A 22,382-nucleotide genomic window follows, 5' to 3' on the forward strand; every position below is an offset into this window, starting at 1 on the left:
CCTGGGAAAAAGATCGAGTGTATCCACCCTATCCATGCCTCTCATGATTTTATACACTTCTACCATACACCCCCTCAGTCTCCTATGCTCTATCTTGTCCAACCTGTCCCTTTAACTCAGTCCCTTGAGTCCTGCAACATCCTTGTAAATTTCTTCTGCGCTCTTTCCAGTTTAATAATATCCTTCTTATAGCAAAGTGACCAAATTGAACATAATACACCAAGTGTGGCCTCACCAACACCCTGTACAACTACAACATAACTTCCCAGCTTCTCTCATCAATGCCCTGACTGAAGGCCAGTGTGCCAAAAGCTGCCTTCTCTGCCCTGTCTACCTGTGACTCCACTTTCAGAGAACCACGCACTACAAGGCCCCTCTGTTCCACTACACTCCTTAAGGCCCTGCTATTCATGATAAAACTCCTACCTTGATTTAACTTTCAAAATGCAACACCTCACACTTGTCTATATTAAACTCCATTTGCCATTTCTCAGCCCACTTCCCCCAGCTGCAATTACTGATAACCTTTCTCACTGTGCTATTTTAGTGTCATCCGCAAACTTATTAATCCTGCCTTGTACTTTCTCATCCAAATCATCGATATAGATAACATACAGCAACAGGCCCACATTGACCGCAAAGGCACATCACTAGTTACAGGCCTCCAGCTTGACAAGCATCCTTCCACTAGTACTCTCTCCTTCCTATCAAGACAATTGTGTATCCAATTTAAAAGCTCTCCCCGGATTCCATGTGATCTAACCTTCCAAAGGCAGCCTACCATGTGGAACCTTATCAAAGGCTTTGCTGAAATTTGTACAGACTACGTCTCCTACCATGTCCTCATTAACCTTCCTGGTCACTTCATCAAAGAACAATAAAAAATTGTGAGGCATAATATCCTGTGCTCAGACCCATGCTGACTACTACGAATCAAACAGTAGCTTTCAAAATGTATCTGTGTTATCCCTCAAAATCTTCTCAAGTAACTTACCTACCATGGATGTTAAGCTTACTAGCCTGTAATTCCTAGATTTTTCTTACCAGCCCTTCTTGAATAAGGGCACAACATTTTCTACCGTCCAGTCTTTCAGGATCTCACCCGTGCCTAACAATGATACAAATACATCAGCCAGGGCCTGTACAATTTCTTCCCTAGCCTCTTGCAGCATTCTTGGATATATCTGGTCAGGATCAGGATATTTATCCTTCATACATTCTAATATTTCCAGCACCACCTCTATTGTGATATGGACTGTCCCCAAGACATGACCACCAACTTTCCCAAGTCCTCTTGCCCTTTCACCACAGTAAACATGGAGGAGAAATATTCCTCCCATCTCCTGTGGTTCCACATGTACATGTCTATTTTGGTCCTTGACGGGTCCTATTCTCTGGCTGGTTATTCTTTTCCTTTTAATATACTTAAAGAATCTCTTTGGATTCACCCTGTTACTTTTGATTCACATTTGCTCTGTGTGGCCACAGAATCCTTCACCTGTGTTATTTACAGATATTTAGTTTAAAAAACAAAACACTTCTGGAAGGTTTATGGGAATCTTGGAGATACTAGAAATACAAAAACAGGTTGCTTGAACAGTGAGTCTAGACCCAATGAGTTTAATACTGGTTTGTTTCAAGACTAGACTCCCTTCTCTGAGGTTATCCTCCAATTTATCTCCATACACAAAGTCACTGTAGAAAGTTCTGTGTCCTGCACGTTAACAGAGCTGCACCTAAACTAACAGCTGGGAAATGCATTAAATAGGCTTGGGATAACTCTAAAGCATATACTTAATATGTGTGAGCTAATTGGATTTGGAGCAGTTTACCTCTGCGTCCTATGTAGTATAAGATAAAGCATCTGTCAATGGAAAACTGGAACCAAGTCAAGCTTCCATGGCAGATTTTGCAATCCCATATCTGAAGGCAGACATGACCGCAGGATTCAGGGAGCATCTTAGTGACTGGTCAAGCTTTCTGGCTCATTAATGGGATTTGAAGAAATAGATTTGTTACTGGGAGACACGATTCTTCCCATTTAGTGCTCAGCAATTGTGCTACTCTAACAGCTACACGATCCTAGCTAATAAAATGTCATAGCCAATTAATCAGATTTCTTACGATGGACCCGAAATCATCTTATGATCCAGTTGGAGAATACTTTTTGCTTTCAGAAGATATAAAGGAGAAAGATCTCTTAATCCAACTTCCTAAATGAAGGACACTTGGTTCACCAAGATAATGAAAAATTCCACGTGAGACCTTTCTTAATTTGCTGTCAAGCTCACGAGGAGGTCAGAGGTCTAAAGTAACACATCGTATTTCAAAGTTATTTGTATTATTTTTAAAAATAGTTCTTACCTTTTGGCTAGTGATTGTTGCAGATCTTCCATTTGGGACTCAAAATCCATCAAGCAGCTCATAATCTTTTGCGTACTCTCAAGGGAAGCTGTAAGTATTTGAACCAAAAGTTTAATATTGGCAAGGAATAAGAAAACAACAAAGCAATGCAGATAGAAGACAAATGTATGAACTAATACAGAACAAATAGACAGGGGTGCATGTGGGGCTTAAGTTGTTAATGCTGAGTAAAAAAAAATTCTGCTTTGTTACACATGTGGAACGAGAAATTTCACTGAGGCAGCCAAGGTTATTGACAACCTGGCTGTGGATGCAAAATGTCTTTAAGGCCATAACTGATGTCATGGATTGTGTGACTGACATGTACATTTAAGCAGAGATGTATAGTTGCCACACGTCAAGACTGCCCTAGAGCTTACAGTAATTAAAGATTAAGTTCCAGGACATTGTTGAAGAAATTACAGGGACATTTTTAAAGAAGTATTTTTAAACACTTTCTTTTATTAGTTCCAAAAGTATTGGAAATTGAGAACAAAATGCTGTTTGACTAACATGGTTCACTTAATTAGGTGAGGGAGAATCTCTTCCCTTTGCTGTCAGTCTGAGATAGCGGTGCTTCACAAGATAAAACTGCAGGTTGGCCAATAGTGAGAGTTTGGAGGTGGAAAAGTTGGACGGGGAGATCATGTGATGGAAACTCCAGAAATAAATACAATTGGAATCAGCAAGCCTATTCAGGCAGTTCTATCTTTGGTTGCTTCCTTTTATTCAAAGTTGACATTTTCCTGACACTACCAACATTTTGAAAAAGCAGAATCAGGCTCCACAAGAACAAAGTAGAAATCACCACACTGCTGCCCATCAGTGACTGCCCACGATCCATCAGCTGAACCTGTCCATGAGGCACAGATACATCACAGTGCCGTTATGGAGGGAGTTCAGAATCTGGCCCCAGCAACAGTGATAAAACTCCAAACCAGGAAGGTGTGTATGGAGAATTTGCAGATGATAGCATTTCCAGGTTTAAGCAGAGTTGGGCTTCACATTTTTAATTTGATAGATTTACTTTGCTTAACATGGTCACTTATCAGTCTTTTCACAATACATTTATACTGCTCCTCTGACAAGGCTAAGGTAGCATTTTGTACTAATACACTATCTTTGAATGAAGCCATTTTGTGATGTCACACTGTAATACACTAACTTAAACAACATTTAAGCTAGTATGAAAGTAGACATAGCCAGAATTGATTGTAACAGAATTGGTACGTCAAAATGCTGTAATTGTAAAATAAGTAATTCAGAATCAGTGGTTAATATAGATGGGATTTCTTATTATTTCTACTCATATCCTTATACTAACTGCCTGCATTTTAAAGGCGTTGTGAAAAGGCTGTGAGAATGACAGTAACAAATCTCGCACAGAATCTTATCGTCAGAGACTGTCCTCGAGTCTTACAGCTACATCTGTTCCTTTCCTTTTGAGACAAGAGAAACATTCCAAAACGCTCCATTGTCTTAACGTTTAAGACAAGGTACTCACTTGAACCGCTTCACATTATGAATGAATTCGATTATAACAACTTTTAGTTACGGGGTGCAGTGTGGTAAACACAGAATTGGATATAAGTTGGTGAAGAAGGCTCTGAGAACCATTTTCTCAAATACACCATTTATCCTGTAGACACACAGAGGAATTCCCCATCTCGGGTTGGCTTTAAGTCCATATTGAGTCTTTTGAGATAGTATTGATCTCGGTTTCCTACTAGCATGAGTGGTAGATACCTCTGTCAGTTAGTTAGGCAGTTTCATGTCAGGGTGAAAACTAGTTGGTGGGTTTGATTTTAGTGGAGAGGTTTCCTGTCAATAAGCCTGATTCTGCATTTTTCCATTTAGCTTGAAGTCTTGAATTAGTATAACATTTTGTGCCCTTAACCAAAGAAATTACAAGGACATTTTTTAAAAAGTATTTTTAAACACTTTCTTTTATTAGTTCCAAAAGTATTGGAAATTGAGAACAAAATGCTGTTTGACTAACAAGGTTCACTTAATTAGGTGAGGGAGAATCTCTTCCCTTAGTGTAACCAAGTGCCTTGTTGTAGACCATATTGTTTTATTTTGTTTACATTTAATAAATGACTCATAGAATCCACGCTGTGTAGAAACAGTCCATGGCCCAACAAATCCACACTGACCCATCCCCCTACCCTATCCTTGTAACCTTACATTTCCCATGGCTAAAGCACCTAACCTATACATCCTTGAACATAATGGGTAACTTAGCATGGCCAATCCACCTAACTTGCACATCTTTGTAAGAGGAACCTGGAGCCCCAGCAGAAAGCCATGCAGAAACAGGGAGAATGGGCAAACTCCCTCAATCGCCCGAGAATGGAGTTGAACCTGGATCCCTGGCACTGTGAGGCACCAGTGCTAACCACTGAACACCAAGCTCATTAACTCAGAGCCCGAGTCTTTGACTGATGATTATATCCCTGTTGCATCTCTGACCTGCTCTTGAAGCAAATCTATTTAGCTAGGCAGTTCAGTTAAGTTTCTGGTCAATGCTCACCTCAGGATGTTGATGGTGAGGAATTTCATTATGGTGCTGTTATCAAATGTTAAGAGGAGATAGTTAGATTCCTTTTGTTTAGAGAAGGACTTGTGCAGCACAAGTGTTACTTGCCACTAGCCATTTACCAATCCAAACATGAAAGAATGATGAACAGCATGAATGGTATCCAGGTCTCGCAGCAGCCTGGCTTCAATATCTGAAGAATTGCAAATGCATCTGAACACTGCATCCTCACTTTTGTGATAGATGGCAAGTTATTAATAAAGCAGCTGATTCCTGTCACTATCTTGAAGGACTGCTATAGCAGAAATGATCGATCTGCAGTATCTACAATCAGCTTGTTTTATGTGTGTTCTGCCTCCAGCCACTGGAGACTTTCCCCGATTTCCCATTAACTTTTACTAGGGCTTCTTCACGCTCCATTTGGTTAAATGCTGAATGAAGTCAAAGACGATCACTCTCACCTCACTTCTGGGATTCATCGCTTTAGTTCACGTCTAGAATCGGCTTTAATGCGGTCTACAGCCAGACTCTCTGGGCAGAATCCAAGCTGAACACAGGTGAACAGGTGATTGGTCAATAAGTGTTGCTTCATGGTACTGTCTACAGAACCTTAAACTGTTTTACAGATAATTGAAAGTAGACCAATGAGGTGAAAACTGGCCGGATTGAATGTGTCTTCCTTTCTTGGGTGATGTCCCACATTATCTGTCAGATGGCGTTTTGCAATTGTACTGTAAGTATGGCTAGGGGTGTGGCCAGCACGACAGCCAGCATGTTGTGGCTCCGTAGCCTTTCCTCTATCCAGTGCCTTCAGCCATTTCTTGATTTCACGTGGAGTGAACTGAATTGGCTAACAACTTGCATCCGTGATGCTAGGCACCTCAGGAGAGAGCCGAGATGAATCATCCACTTAGCACGTCTGGCCGAAAATAACTGAAATTATGTCAGCCTTATCTTCTGACATGACAGAGCCGCCATCATTAGTGGTGGGTATGTTATGGACCTTCCACTTTCACACGGCTGTTTAGTTGTCCACCACAATCCATGACTAGATAATAGCAGGACTGCAGAGCTTTGACCTAATTAGTTGGTTGTGAAATCAGTTACTTTTGTGTATAAAATACTTCCATTGTTCAGCACACAAACAGTTCTGATGTAGCTTCACCAGGTTGGTACCTCAGTGTTCGAGTGCTTCTCCAGCATCCAGCATCCATGGACTCCTGTCCACCTCACTGAGTGCAGCTTGGCGTCCATTTGCCTTGAGGGGATCAGCAAAGTCAGAGATATGTTAAACCATGAAGTTACAGATTATAGTGGAATACGATTCTCTACCGCTGATGGGTACATAGTGGTAGTGCTCTATAACAAAACGGACAGTCAGTATCAAAACCGAACTTGTCCCCACAATGACCATGCAGTGGTCACTCCTACACGGATGAAAGTGGAACGGTTGCAGTTACCGGGCACAGTTTTGCTTTCTCTAGATCTTTGGAATTGAACAGACTGGTGGATATGGTTTTTGTGCCACAGAATCTCCAACATCCTCTCCTCTCTGGACCAAATAAAGACGGAATTCCAGTCAGCCAGTGCACCTTCTGCAAGTTACATGCCAATTCTTTGTCTGGCTTTTGCTGGAAGAAATAGCTTTCAACAGAATCCCAACACAAGATGACTCCTTAGTTCAACTTCCACCAGGATAAACCTTTAACTGTCACATATAATAACAACAAGCCTTTGCAACAGAGATAGTAAGAACTGCCGATGCTGGAGTCTGAGATAACACAATGTGGAGCTGGAGGAATGCAGCAGACCAGACAGCATCAGAGGAGCAGGAAAGCTGACATTTCGGCTCAGGACCCTTGTTTTTTTGAACAGCTTTCCTGCTCCTCTGATGCTGCCTGTCCTTAGTGTTCCCCCAGCTCCACACTGTGTTATCTCTAAGCCTTTGAGGCAGGCTTTTTATTTAAAACATCATAGGTAGTCGTGGGATCACTGCAGGACAATCTACACAAATGTCAATACTTTCTTTGGATATGTGCGTTGCTTTCAATAAACATACTGAAGATGGGCTTCAGGACCTTCCTGAAGTTGAACAAAGGTTACCTGATATCTGAATCAGCTTCATCCTAAAATAGGAAGATTAATGCATTGTATAGCACTGAATTTGCAGAAATAAAGTCTAAAAGAGTTAATAAGCCTTCAATGCCACCATAACTGAATTACCCAAAGGCCAAGACAGTAATGAAGAAATTGCAATTAATGCATTAAGAAAGCCTTTTTTTGTTTCAAGTACAACTAAATAAAATACAAATAATTGAAGATTTGCCCAGAACAACAGTTCTGCATGTCACCGAATGAAGAACTAGTGACCTGGAGAAGCAATCTCTCCAGGTGAATTTTCACACTAAAGATAATGGAGGTTCCTACATGTCTTTTGGAGGCTAACTGGAGGAACCAAGTGTAATTGCACACAGTAAGTCAAAGTTTCAAATGTTTGAGCAATTCTTACAGAGTAACTTACCACTAGCCAGTGCGGTTTTCTGAATAACTGGAGAATTCTGATCCTCACTATTGGATGGGTTAAGAGGAACCTACAGCAAAGCAACAAAGACTGTTTATTTACCAAATCTCTAACACTAAATTCCTTCTGTGATATGTAAGTAGCATTTCCAATGCCATCATCTCAGTGAAATTAGACAATTAGTGTTGCAAGGCATAGTGTACAATGGAGTTATTGCTGCTACAGTGTTTTTGGCCTCACAGGGGGAAGACAGTTTTGCAGCATGAGTTTTGGCACAAACCAGTATTGAATAGGTATCCTAAGTGAAATCTCTATGCTACTTGGAGGAAGATGAGCGGGAACAAAAGGAATAAAAACTGGAGACCAGTTACTAGTGGTGTACCACAAGGGTCGGTGTTGGGTCCACTGCTGTTTGTCATTTTTATAAATGACCTGGGTGAGGGCGTAGAAGGATGGGTTAGTAAATTTGCAGACGGCACTAAGGTCGGTGGAGTTGTGGATAGTGATGAAGGATGCTGTAGGTTGCAGACAGACATAGATAAGCTGCAGAGCTGGGCTGAGAGGTGGCAAATGGAGTTTAATGCAGACAAGTGTGAGGTGATGCACTTTGGTAGGAGTAACCAGAAGGCAAAGTACAGGGCTAATGGTAAGATTCTTAGTAGCGTAGATGAGCAGAGAGATCTCGGTGTCCATGTACACAGATCCTTGAAAGTTGCCACCCAGGTTGACAGGGCTGTTAAGAAGGCGTACAGTGTTTTAGCTTTTATTAATAGAGGGATCGAGTTCCAGAACCAAGAGGTTATGCTACAGCTGTACAAAACTCTGGTGCGGCTGCACTTGGAGTATTGTGTACAGTTCTGGTCACCGCATTATAAGAAGGATGTGGAAGCTTTGGAAAGGGTGCAGAGGAGATTTACTAGGATGTTGCCTGGTATGGAGGGAAGGTCTTACGAGGAAAGGCTGAGGGACTTGAGGCTGTTTTCGTTAGCGAGAAGAAGGTTGAGAGGTGACTTAATTGAAACATATAAAATAATCAGAGGGTTAGATAGGGTGGATAGGGAAGAGCCTTTTTCCTAGGATGATGACGGTGAGCACGAGGGGGCATAGCTTTAAATTGAGGAGTGCAAGATATAGGACAGATGTCAGAGGTAGTTTCTTTACTCAGAGAGTAGTAAGGGAATGGAACGCTTTGCCTGCAACGGTTGTAGATTCGCCAACTTTAGGTACATTTAAGTCGTCATTGGATGAGCATATGGACGTACATGGAATAGTGTAGGTTAGATGGGCTTCAGATCGGTACGACAGGTCAGCACAACATCAAGGGCGGAAGGGCCTGTACTGTGCTGTAATGTTCTACGTTCTATGTTCTATATAAATGGGCTCCAGGAAGCTGGGGAACACCACATGATGCCAATGGATTTAAGTGGAGTCATCAGAGACACAGTATACATCTATACTTTGAGTCATGAGCGGAGCTGTTGCAGAATAGCATTACATTCTGAAGTTGGCCTGGACCCAAACAATAGACTGGATACTGCCAGTAACTGCAAGATTCACTCGCTCCTTACCTTGGAAACCATCAGACTTATCGCAGGTATACTGAACAGTTATCTGCAATAGCTAAGGAGATGGCTCTTCTGATAACCAGCTCCCATATGAGAGCTGTGACTTAGCATAAAGTGGATTTGGTGGTTGAGTCACTCCACTCCTGAAGCAGAAGAAAGAAGTGAGAAGGAAAAAAGGAAAGTATGTCTTACCAAAATTTTATTTTCTGTCTATCACATTTTAGACCATAGGACATAGGAGTGGAAGTAAGGCCATTTGGCCCATCAAGTCCACTCTGCCATTTAAATCATGGCTGATGGGCATTTCAACTCCACTTCCCCGCACTCTCCCCATAGCCCTTGATTCCTTGTGAGATCAAGAATTTGTCGATCTCTGCCTTGAAGGCATTTAACGTCCTGGCCTCCACTGCACTCCATGGCAATGAATTCCACAGGCCCACCACTCTCTGGCTGAAGAAATGTCGTCTCATTTCAGTTTTAAATTTACCCTCTCTAATTCTAAGGCTGTGCCCATGGGTCCTAGTCTCCCCGCCTAACAGAAACAACTTCCCAGCGTCCTTTCTAAGCCATGCATTATCTTGTAAGTTTCTATTAGATCTCCCCTCAACCTTCTAAACTCTAATGAATACAATCCAATCCAATTTTTCATCTCCTCTGTCAGCTCTGTAGAAACCTGTTATGAGTTTGAATTTTTCCAATGGACGCTAAGATTTTTTATCCCAAATAAACCATTTTAAGTGGCTACATCCCCTTAAATTACACGTACAGTAGGATTTTCTGCTGCCATATTGGATTAGCTTCATATAATTGGAGTGTGCTGCAATGCAAATTATGTAAATATGCTGAGCAGAGAAAATTACCAATTACAAATGCACTATATTTATGACTAAACTTACACCAGTTTTTAAACTGAACTCATTTGATTGTCACTGGATCATAAAAGTCCAGCGCTCACCAAGTCTTTCCTATTTAACTGGTTCAAGGGAATCTGAAAGTTGCTAAGATCGTGGCATATGTAGTGCAAGTTTATTAATTTAAGCAGCATAATCAGGTATTCACTGTAAATAAGTTTCGTTCTGTCTGCACAATCTGGGACTGAAGTAATGAATAACGAATGTTGAAACTTCATTTGGATTCAATCCCATGTCCGGCGCCTCCTGTGTACTACATCTTTAAAAGTCGCATCTTTGAAATATACGGTTTCATTTTCTTTGGCATGGTACAACAAGTCCACTAAATTAAATAATTTTCGTTTTCCACTCTGTGATTTGGGAAAACCAGTATTTATTGGTATTTTAAATAATTTTGTTTTGTTTCTTGCCTCTCCTTACATTTGTAGGGTTACACATCAACAGATCCCACCATCCTCTAGGGCCCCATTGAAGAGGCGACTGTTGATGCATCTGCCTTAATGGTCAGTGTTATTCAACCTAAAAAAGGGCATCATAGCCAAGCCAAAATCAGTGTTCATCCCAGATGCACCATTTCCGCAATTTTTTTTAAAATGAGAAACCATTGGTGACCAATTCTCCTCCTGCCCACTCTGGAGTAACTACAGCCAACAGCAACACCTAAAATCAGCTAAATTCAACAGAATAGGACCTGCAACAGAACGTCAGGCAAGAACTGAAACTAGGCCTGAGCCTGGTTACATTGAGGTGGTTAATTTACAGCTACGGCAGTCCAAGTCAACAGTGGTTTTCAGAGGAGATGTTACTGGAATAAAGTTTAGCTTAGCTTAACATATTTTTGTTCAAAAACATATCTGAGCACTTTAAGAAGGGGGGGGGGGAAACTGAGACAAATATTTAATCTAAATTCAGCTTTCACCTGATCTAGAAGAACAACATACTCACCCCGTCCAAACGCTCAAGCTGAGGCATGAGATAGGAGACTTCCATGAGGCGCCTGGGGAAGTTATTACTAATAACATTAATCGTTGGCATAGGATAATATGATTACAACATCATAAAAACAATTTAAAATATCCTAAAACTGGTATCAATTAAAAACAAAAGTAGAGGAGTAGATCACATGGGCATTTGAGTCTGCTCTCCTCCTCAGTAAGATCATAACTGAACTTCTACATCCATTCTACTTTCCCACCCTTAAATCATATCCCTTGATTCACATAGTGTTTGCAAATCAATGATCTCTGTCTTGAATCAACAAGTGAGTATCCTCAGGCCTCAGAGGTAGAGAATTCCAAAGAGTCATAGCACTTTGATTGAGGAAATATCTCACTTCAGTCTTACACAGCCAGCACCTAATCCTGAGACTATCATCCTTGAAAATTGTGTCACAGGTAGATAGGGTGGTAAAGAAGCATTTGGCATGCTTGTCCTCATCTGTTAGTGTATTGAGTACAGGAGTCAGGACAGCATGATCAGGCTGCACAAGACACTGGTGAGGCCACATGTGAAGTACTGCGTATAATTGTGGTTGCCCTGCTATATAGGAAGGATGTTACTAAACTGGAAGGGGGTGCAAAAAAGATTTACATGAATGTTACCGAGACTGGAGAGTTTGAATTAAAGTAGAGACTGGATAGACTGGGACTTTTTTCCTTGTTGGAAAGGAGGCTTGGGGTGACCTTATAGAGGTTTATAAAATCATGATGGGAATGGACAGGGTGAAGAGCCAATGTCTTTTCCTCAGGTAGGGGTGTCCAAAACGAGAGGGCATAGGTTTAAGGTGACAGGGAAAAGATTTAAAACAGACCTGTGGGGCAACATTTTCATACAGAGGGTGCTGCATATATGGAATGAGCTGCCAAAGGAAGTGGTAGAGGTGGGTACAATTACAACATGTAAAAGACATTTGGGCATGTAGACAGATAGCAAAGGTTTAGAGGGATATGGGCCAAATGCAAAAGAATGGGACTAGTTCAGTTTAGGAAACCTGGTCAGCATTGATGACAGAGGCTGAAGGGCCTGTTTGCATGCTGTATGACTCTATCCCAACTTCTAGACTTTCCATTCAGGATGAAAGCTGTTTCTCAGCATCTACCCTACAAAGGCCTCTAAGAATATCATACAATTCAATAAGATCACCTCTCATTCTATTCTCCCAGAATTTAGTCACATTCTGCTCAGTGCATTGAATAAACCTAGTTTTCATTAGGCTAATATGAAATTAGTATCCCCTCACAACAACAACGATATCGGACAGTGAATTGCTAGGTTACAAATACCCGGAAAACCTCCCTTTTGATCCCTAATTTAAGCTCACTTGTCAGATCTCTCCTGGAGCTTTTCTTCCTAACCATTTTCTATTGAGCTGTGCTCAGAAGTGTGGACATGAGAGACAACGAAAAGATCAATTTTACTGCATCATCCATCACCATAAAACTAACTTCTGTATGATTCATTATTTCAGTGAAGAATAATAAAAGAGAACATCAGCATTAAAAAGAACCTGCATATGTCATGCTGTCTAACACAGAAAGCTGTTTCTCCTATTATACCTGTGCCAGCTCTTTGAAAGTGTTAAACAATGAATCCCATTTCCTGTTCTTTTCCTTCAGAATGTACCTCGTTCCCTTTGGAAAGTTAATTTTACATAAGTTTACTTAATTAAGTTAAATGTCAAATTTCCTTGCGCCACACTATCAAATAGTGCATTCCAGAGTTCCCTACAGGAGTATGTGGTGCTTTTCACAATTGTCTTCAATAATCTGGGTCTCAGGTTGCTGAACCTTCTGCCAGTGGAAATACTTTCTTCTAACTGACTCCAACACAATCCTTCATGATGCTGAACATCTCTACTAAATCGCCACAAACACTCCTCTCTGATCCATGGAGAACAAATCCAGCTACTCGGGTCTCTCTGTATCGTTCAATTTACAAATATTGCAATTGTAGATAATATGTTAAGAGACTGTGACCTGGATAATTCATATACATTATAAACCTAGTGCATTCCCTGCTACTCAGAAGGCTGGAGTATAGTTTCCCAGTTGCTGATAAGCCTCTGGTAACTTCCTCAAGTAGCCATGTTTGACTTGGCTGAGTTGTTTCAACTGAAAGGTCATAAATACAATAAGAAGTTGGACAAAGGTTATTCACACAAATTGAATCAGCAGCCTAATGGCATCTATAGACTGCATCTCTGGGCGACTCAAAGGAGACTGCATCCTTTTATTATATATTGTATACATTTCAACAACTAACAAATATGGATCAAGAAAAGCAGTGACCCCAGTACTGAACTAAATCCCACTGTATACATTATTCAAGAGCAAAACCAACCATACACCACTACCTTCTCTTTCCCTTCACCGAGGCAACTTCACATTGATGCTACCATTATCCCTTTTATTCCACAGGCTTTAATTCTGTTGGCAAACCTTTTGTGTGGCATTTTATCAAATGCTTTTTGGAAGTCCACACTCTCTACATTATCTCCTCAAAAAAAGCAAACAAGCTAGTTAGAAAAAAAAACTGACCTTAACAAATCTGTTTCAGAGATAGTAGGAACTGCCAATGTTGGAGAATCTGAGATAACAAGGTGCAGAGCTGGATGAACACAGCAGGCCAAGCAGCATCAGAGGAGCAGGAAGGTGGACGTTTCGGGCCTAGACCCTTCTTCAAAAATGTAGGGTCTAGGCCCGAAATGTCAGCTTTCCTGTTCCTCTGATGCTGCTTGGCCTGCTGTGTTCATCCAGCTCCACACTTTGTTATGTCTTTTACAAATCTGTGTTGCCTTTCTTAACCAAACATAGAATTGTTACTAATGGAGAATTGCTTAGAAAAAATTAGAAGCAGGTATTTACATGAGCTACGTCTGCAAAGCAGGGGACTACAAACAAGTTAGTCAGACTTCTTTTCTACAATAATTTGTCAGTTAATACAAGTCTCACAGATATATGGTTCTCACATGGTTTCATCTTCCTCTGGTGTCTCAGCTAAGTTGCCAGCTAAATTCAGTTCCACTAGGTGGAAGCACTGCATCAGGAATTTCTTGAAGAAAAGAATATTGACATAATAAGTTCTTGAACTCAGCCATTCACAGAGCAGCTGTAATTAACATTTTTCTGAAAGGTCAAACATTATTTTCATTAGACAGGCATGCTGATCTACAATATATGGTATGTAACACGCAAATTATCATAAATTACTATTTTGTTCTCAATTTCGTAGAAAGTACAAACCAATAAATCAATAAACAACTGTTCTATCAGTCATTTGGTTGTACAGAGCTTGAGTATTGCTTAAAAAGAAGACAATTTTTCAAGGCATTTTGTTTTGCATTCATTAGGACAATTCATAAGAATATTAAACAGAAAACACAATTTATACTGCATGGGACAAGACATCCTGTCGATTAGTTGGCAAAATAAAAACCAGAAGGACTGCGGATGCTGTAAATCAGGAACAAAAACAGAAGTTGCTGGAAAAGCTCAGTATGTCTGGCAGCATCTGTGAAGAAAAAATCAGAGTTAACATTTCGGGTCCGCTGACCCTTCCTCGCAGCACGGTGGCTCAGAGGTTAGCACTGCTGTCTCACAGCACCAGGAGCCCGGGTTCAATTCCACCCGCAGGTGACTACGTGGAATTTTGCAGATTCTCCCCATGTCCAAGTGGGTTTCCTCTGGGTGCTCCAGTTTCCTCCCACAGTTCAAAGGCGTGCAGGCTAGGTGGATTTGACATGCTAAATTCGCTGTAGTGTTAAGGGATGTGTAAGTTAGATGGGTTATATGGGGATGGGTCTGGGTGGGATGCTCTGAGGGTCAGTGTGGACTTGTTGGGCCAAAGGGCTGTTTCCACACTACAGTGCTTCTATGATTCTATGAGAACAGTTCTGAGGAAGGGTCACCAGACCTGAAACGTTAACTCTTGACTTTTTTTTTCTTCACAGGTGCTGCCAGAACAATGAGCTTTTCCAGCAACTTTGTTTTTGTTCGTGATTGGTTTGCAATTGGACTCTGGTGGAGATGTTGTCATGAAGAAAGCACCAGTTAATGATGATGCTGGAAGTGCTCTCTTGTCCCATAAAGTATGTGAGATAAGCTGATGAAGGGTCTAGGCCCGAAACGTCAGCTTTTGTGCTCCTGAGATGCTGCTTGGCCTGCTGTGTTCATCCAGCCTCACATTTTATTACCATAAAGTATGTGTTGTTTTCCATTAACATTGGTAATTCTTGTGAAATACCCTAAGAGTGCAAGATAAAAAGTTTAAATGAAATGTTTCTTTTGTCAACAAAATCAAAATTCTATTTATCACTCAAACAATCATTCCATACGTTTATGAAAAAATTAAACTTACTAGACCATCCCTGAAGTCAATGTCATTGTTGACTACATTAAGAACTTCGAGGTTAGGGAATTGTTGAGCAAAGCTGCTAACAGACTTCAGCTGGTTATCAGCAAGATTCAACTCCTGCAAAGAACTGAGAAGCACCAACTGTGAGCATTATAAAAATAGTAGCTGGAGGACTGAGAAATCACAGGAAGGATAATGTACATCATCAAATTAACAGCTTTCAACACACTGCAGAAGTGGCTTTTGAATTTTAATCTTGTAATGCATTTTTAGTTATCAAAATACTATTTTCAAAAGTAATTCAGGAGGTTACAACATTGTACTACTACCCTGCTGAAAGAGAAAGCAAAATCAAGGGGATTGTAATTATATTGATCAACATCAAACAATAATGTCCTCTCACAGTACATTCATACTCTAAACAGATGGGTTAAATTGGCAGCACCACTGACTACTTATCTTCAAACTGGACAAAGGAAAGGAAAACGTAAGTAAGAAAGGGAGATATTTGAAGACCTGCTGGCTAGTTGTGATGTCCAAATAATATTCCACAAAAGAGAACATGTGCAACAATATCTCATGATTGAAATGGAGCTTAATGTGTTATTCCAATATCTCTCGATTAAAATGAATTCGATGTGTTATTCATTCAAACAGTACATTCCACTCAAAAACGTATCTGGGTTTTTGGTTTTTGGGCAGGGAACAGGAGCAGGGATGTTTTTGGGTCTCAAACCTACACCTAGAGGAATATGGTCCTCTTTGGAATTATGACCACTCCGTCCCCTTAACTAACGTATCGGCAAGTTAGCTATAGCATGTGAGGGGCTCATGTTGCACAGTGGTAGTGTTTCTGCCTCTGAATCAGGAGACCTGGATTCAAGATCACCGGCTCCAGAGGGCTGTAATAACATCTGAGCAGGCTGACGAGAATACATCTAGAAGTAGCAAGTGCGATTTTCAAGTTAGAAGGCTGATCTGAGGCCTTCTGGTTTCAAAGCAGCACCCTACTGCTTTGATATGAAGATGCCCTATCAGCAATGCTTTTTAAAAAAACAAATAAAAATAGGAGCAGCAGCTAGGTAACTATTGCTGAGAGGAACACAGGGAGAGAAATCCCTCTACCAGGTAGCCTCTGGCTTCTCATGCACCCAAGTAGGCAGGATGAGCATGTAGACATGCCTGTGTCACAGACCTCACTGGCCTGTTTCTAGGTGCTCACTCCCAGAGCAGCTAAACTTGCCCCATCACATCAGGAAATTTGAGGCTGGCTGGAAAATGCTTTAATTACGTTCCTGGTCTCAACAAGTATCGGGAACCCTTCCCACTCTATCTGGGGGTGTCCTTTATCCCAACTCAATCCCAGTTAATCAATTTCAGGGCAGAATATAGAAAGTTCTCTGCAAGGCACAAACTGAAGTAGAAACTTAAAATGTGACCATCTCATCGTGTCCTTAGCATCTCAAAGTGTTTTAAAGCCCCTGGATTGCTTCTAAAGTGCTGTAATTATTATAATACACAGAAAAGCAACAGCTGAAATCTGCAAGGCAAGATCCCTGAATCAGCAAATGATTAGATAATCTATAGCATTGTTTGAGGGATGAATGTTGTCCAGAACACTTGATATGGTGTTGTGGGAATTGTCGCAGGAACAGAGGTCTTTGTCTTATCCAAAACATTCTCTCAGGACCGCACTTGGTGACATAGCTTAGGCTATGTACTTGTATCCACTGTGGTTTGAACTATAATCTTCTGATGCGGAAACGTAACATGAGACCCCTTTACTACGTCAGGCCACTGCAGTCTCCATAAACCCTTGTCAGTACCTCAGAGATCTGCAAGAGACTTATGTGGCCATCTGTACTACTTTCCAGAAATTCCCACACACAAGTTCCATCAGGAATAGTGCCTGAGCACTCATGTAGAGGCACCTAGATGCCACAATCAGCTGTGTGCCCTCAAACCAGCTTCCAATCAGGTGTTTCAGTTGTGCTTTGAATCTGAGAACCTTTCTACTCATTGGCAGGTAGAATAACTCACCAGAAGTACCAGATCCTTCCTTCGTAGTGTGAAAGGAATGCATATGGGGAGCCTTTGCCTAGTTTTGGCCTAAATATCAAGATTTCTCTGCAAAAACCTGAGTTTCCAATGATCTTGGAACAGCTTCAGATTTCTTCATGGGCTTTTCAACTCCTCAATCAAACGCTACATCTAGGCCAGATTCATCTGCCATAAGTTGAAGCGTGCCGACTATGCAAGAAATGCAACATGAGATTTGAACATACGGATCATGAAGCAAGGATTCTTTACTCCACTGGCATCAGGTCATTAGAAACAGGAAGAGAGATTGAGGATAAACAAAAAAAAAGTACAGTATGTGCATGAAGCAAAGCTTGGGAGATATACTTGGCTGCTGAATTTTTTTCTCTATGTGCGCCCCCACCCCCCCGCCCCTTCCTTTCAGCTCTCCTTCCATTAAAGTTCCATTTTGTCAGCAAGAGTCCAGTCGATGGCTCAAGCTGTCCTCCCTCACTATTGCCACCTGCTGGTGGGGGTCCCAGTGAACTGCTGAGTTTCCTGGCTCACTTTTCTCCATCACTGTCACTCACTACAGATGGCTCCTTCACATAGAAGTGAAAATGTTAACCAAATGAGTCAAGGCTGATATATCATGATACCATGCACACCATTTTGCTTTACATCTGCAGGTTGGAGAAAATCTATCTCACACAGATATTTCCCATTATCTCTCTCCAATGCCAAAATCAAACTGGTTCTTAAAGAATTCACAAACTAAAAGGTCTGGAGTTGCCATTCAGCTTTCAGTACATTATATCAGCCTAGCTGAACTGCATACTTGATCTTATTCCATCACAACCAGGTCTGGCAAAATTTAATGGCATAAAAAGTATATTGTTTGTGAGTGCTTGCATGATGATTTATTTTCCTTATTATTTTGCATCACGTTAAATTTTTTGAATGTAAATCCAGATTTCTATTCCCAGGATGCTGATCAAAATGTTATAAAGGTAGTATAACTGTAAAGAAAATGTGAGACTAGTTTTGTCAGGATTTATAACACAAAACCAAGTGAAGAAAACACATTGCAACTGAATGAACAACTACTAAGCTTCAACATGCAAAAATAAAGAATTTAAATTATATGAACTCGTGGATGGTAACATTTAACATGTTTCACCATTCTCCTATTCCAAGAAGGGGTTGTGAGGGGAGACATTTCACTTTTTTTTTCTTTATTCTTTTACGGAATGAGAGTATCATTGGCTAGGCCAGCATTTGCTACCCATCCCTATTTGCCCTTGAACTAAGTGGCTTATTCAGCCATTTCAAAGGGCAGTTAAGAGTTAACCACATTGCTGTGAGTGTAGAGTTTATAAAGGCCAGACTGGGTAAGGACATCAGATTTCCTTCCCAAAGGACTGGGGTGGGATTTTACAACAATTAATGATGGTTGATTACTGAGACTAGCTTTATATTCCAAATTTATTAAGACATCTAGAGCAAAGTCCACCAGGACCTGAGAACGTAAACATGAACGTATGGCATGAACCCAAGATCCCGGTTGAGGCCGTCCTCATGGGTACCAAACTTGGCTATCAGCCTGTGCTCAGCGATTCTGTTGTTGTCTGACCTAAAATGTCAACTCTTCTTTACACTGATAAAGCCTTTAGTTCTCTCAAGGCAGTGACCTGAAAGAAATTTGAGGTTTACATATGCATATTAACCAATTAAAGATTTAACAACATCTTAGATAACAAAGTGTAGAGCTGGATGAACACAGCAGGGCAAGTACCATCTTGGGAGCAGAAAAGCTGACATTTCAGGCCTTGACCCTTCATCAGAAAACAACATCTTAGGTTTGTTTAATACATCCTCATCAGCTGTATGATACTTTGATCTTTTACTTATAAATTCTGTCTTCTCTGCTTCTTTCTCACTTCACCTGACAAAGGGGCTATGCTCCGAAATCTTGTGATTTCAAATAAACCTGTTAGACTATAACCTGGTGTCATAAAAGACAATTAGATCTATAGAACACAACAAAGATCAAGGCAAATTTGCTCATTTTAAATTATCCAAACATCATATAGATGTAAATGTAATCTTTAGGTGTTGGTACTTGTAAACAAATAGCTTTTATGTTTTCTGGAGAAATAAAATTATCTTGTTGCAACTGTATGAGATTTGGCTGTGCAGCTGATGCCACTTTTCAGTAATTGCACGCATGCACGCAGATTTCACATTAAAGCTCTCAGCTCTGGATTGACATAAAAGACTTACAGTAATCTCCAGAGACTTGAAAGCTGAATCAACGAGGCTGAAACAATATATCACCAGGGACATCTGGTGCCGAAGATGTATGGCTACAGGCATGAAGACTGGACAGCAAATGCAACTGAAGCCAGTAAAAATTATCCCAAGAATCTCAACCGTTGCTGCAATGTTTTGCCTGTCTAATCTACACCCTTGTGGTTTCCAAAAGAGAATTTGCCAAGTCTAAGTCAAAACTTGGACAGGATAAGGTATGGGAATCTCAACTTGAAGTCTGAGGTTTGTTCCCATCAAAATTAGTTCTGATTAAACCTAAGCAGCCATCATCTTCAGTTTACAAGACACAAAACCAGGTGGGGGTTGTGTTTAAAGAAATTGCAAATATTTTAAACTTGGTTTTAACCTAACAGGGTCCGCTCAGACCAGCTGACTTGTGTCCTCCATGCCCCATTTTACTTTCTGATGATCTCAATGAAACGAGCATCAAGCGAGGTGTACAACACGATTGTGACCTCAACTCTATCAGAGCGAAACCGGTGTGTCTCTATTATGGAAATCTTCAAACTATGTAATTTTTAAAATGTGTGTGACCATGCCATTAACGCAGCATCCCCTCCCCCCACCAAAACACCTTCCAAAGAAAGCAAAGGGTTCCAACTGCAGATTATGCAGTCATCATGGCCCATTCCACTTTTCAGTTACAGAAGTCGTGGCATCTAATACGGACGTGTAGTTTTTATTTTAAAAAATGCTGATTTTTGAGATTAGCATCTGAATCACACACAACCTTAGCCGTCAGGATAGACTCAAGTTTCAGTAAAAATAGATAACAGCCAACTGCCACATAATTAGCGGATTTCACACGTTTCCTGAAAACACATTTCCCTTACTGAGCTGGGATTACCCCCAGTTGTAGACAGTGTACCTTACACAAGCCAGGTATAAAATCCAAGTCAAATGTCCTTTGATACCTGGCTTTGGGGTAACGGCAGTAGGAAGTCTCTCATGAACTGTTATCTCTTCACGGTGTGTTAAAGAGGCCGATATGGATACCTCACTACTTCACCTTAAAGCAAAAACCTGCCCGCAGTTTAGCAGTGCAATTTAATGTAAAGACAGACAACATAACAGTAACAAAGACAATCTGTTAGAACACAGAGCTCCGCTTTTAGTCCGAATGTCTATAATCGTAAAATGTCACGAATAACAATGAAGGAGCCATTCGCCTGCAGTTGGCAGCACGCCCGAAGGGAAAGCTACCTTAAAGTTTTTAAAATGATGACTTTTGTTCCATAGACTTCGGTTACTTCATGGTGCTAACTAACCCAGGTGATCAATATTCACACAACAGCCCAGCGAGATGTTCAACTGTAGGACATTACAGATTAGCACAATCCTGTCTACACATACATGCATTCCACAAAGTGGATGGCAGAGGTGACAGGTGAGTGGTAAAGCGGGATAGTAGTGGCTAGGGCAATAAACTGGCTGATTTTCTTCTAACTGCATGCCAGGTTTGGCTACATAAATACCACATGCAGCCCTGTGTTAGAATATTCTAAGTTCCAGTTTCAGACTAGGCCTGAGCACAAAATCTAGACTGACACTCCAGTACAATACTGAGGGAGTGCTACACTGTCAGAACAGGCTTTAAACTAACTGCATGCCGTTATTTTGAAGAACAAGAGTTATCTCCGACATCCTCACGAATATTTATGCCACAATTAAAATTATTGGAACAGTTTATCCGATTAGTTTTGATTGTCTGATCATTATGACATTGCTGTTTGTGGGAGCTGTGTGCAAATTAGCCAATACATTTTCTACATGACAACAGTGGCTACGCTTCAACTATACTTCATTGGCTGCAAAGTGTTTTGGGATGTCTGGCAGTATATAAAAATCTTTCTTTCCCTAATTTAAGACCACATGTAGGTAACTCAGCAAGACTTCGAAGTGGTGATTGCTTATCCTGGCAGTGAACTTCAACATATGCATTGTATTGGTTTTCATCGTTACTGAACTGGCACAGCAAACAGAGCTAGGCAGCCACTGTGTACAGATTCAAGTGCTATTATTTCTTCAACCATAAATTCTGAATGTGTGTGTGGGGGAATGAGGAGAAAAAACAATCATTCACAACTAGCGATCTCTGGTAGAATATGGTGTGCAAACCACAGAAAGCAGGGACAACAGGAGAGACAAGGGAACAGTGTGACAGTGATAGAAGGCAGGCACCAAGATAAAAACCACGACTGGAAAAAAATGAGACACATATAGACCAAGGAACCAGCTCAGGTAGGGTTTCTGATTTTAAATTCGGAAACCATTAGGAGAAGGGGCAACCTCTCAGTAACAGTGCTGGCAAAAGTAAGTTGGAATGAGGATAGTAGGGGCATGGGGCAGTTTGAGAAAGGCAGCAGCCTTTGTTTCAGAGATAGTAGGAACTGCCGATGCTGGAGAATCAGAGATAATAAGGTGTGGAGCTGGATGAACACAGCAGGCCAAGCAGCATCAAAGGAGCAGGAAAGCTGACGTTTTGGGTCTGGACCCTTCTTCAGAAATGGGGGAGGGGAAGGGGGTTCTGAAATAAATAGGGAGCAAGGGGGAGGTGGATAGAAGATGGATAAAGGAGAAGATAGCTGGAGAGGAGACAGACAGGTCAAGGAGGTGGGGATGAGGCTGGAAGGTAGGAGATGGGGCTGGGGGTCAAAGTGGGAGGAGCGGATAGGTGGGAGAAAAGATGGACAGGTCAGGGAGGCGGGGATGGAGCTAGTACAGGTGAGTGTAGGGTTAGG

General features: G+C 41.1%; 1 protein-coding gene across 4 annotated transcripts in view; it reads right to left on the reverse strand.

Annotated features, from left to right (window-relative positions):
• Positions 1–22,382, reverse strand: part of LOC125463785 (protein phosphatase 1 regulatory subunit 7-like) — a 75,835-nt gene that overhangs the window by 13,776 nt on the left and 39,677 nt on the right. For all 4 annotated transcript variants that reach the window (XM_048555477.2, XM_059653819.1, XM_059653818.1 and 1 more), the window contains exons 10-14: positions 15,295–15,418; positions 13,907–13,989; positions 10,885–10,936; positions 7,464–7,533; positions 2,365–2,452 (exon numbers count right to left, since the gene is read on the reverse strand). In XM_048555477.2, coding sequence (XP_048411434.1) covers positions 2,365–2,452; positions 7,464–7,533; positions 10,885–10,936; positions 13,907–13,989; positions 15,295–15,418 — 417 coding nt within the window. The remainder of the gene's footprint in view (positions 1–2,364; positions 2,453–7,463; positions 7,534–10,884; positions 10,937–13,906; positions 13,990–15,294; positions 15,419–22,382) is intronic.

Source organism: Stegostoma tigrinum, chromosome 22 (genome assembly GCF_030684315.1).
Source record: "Stegostoma tigrinum isolate sSteTig4 chromosome 22, sSteTig4.hap1, whole genome shotgun sequence".
NCBI lineage: Eukaryota > Metazoa > Chordata > Chondrichthyes > Orectolobiformes > Stegostomatidae > Stegostoma > Stegostoma tigrinum.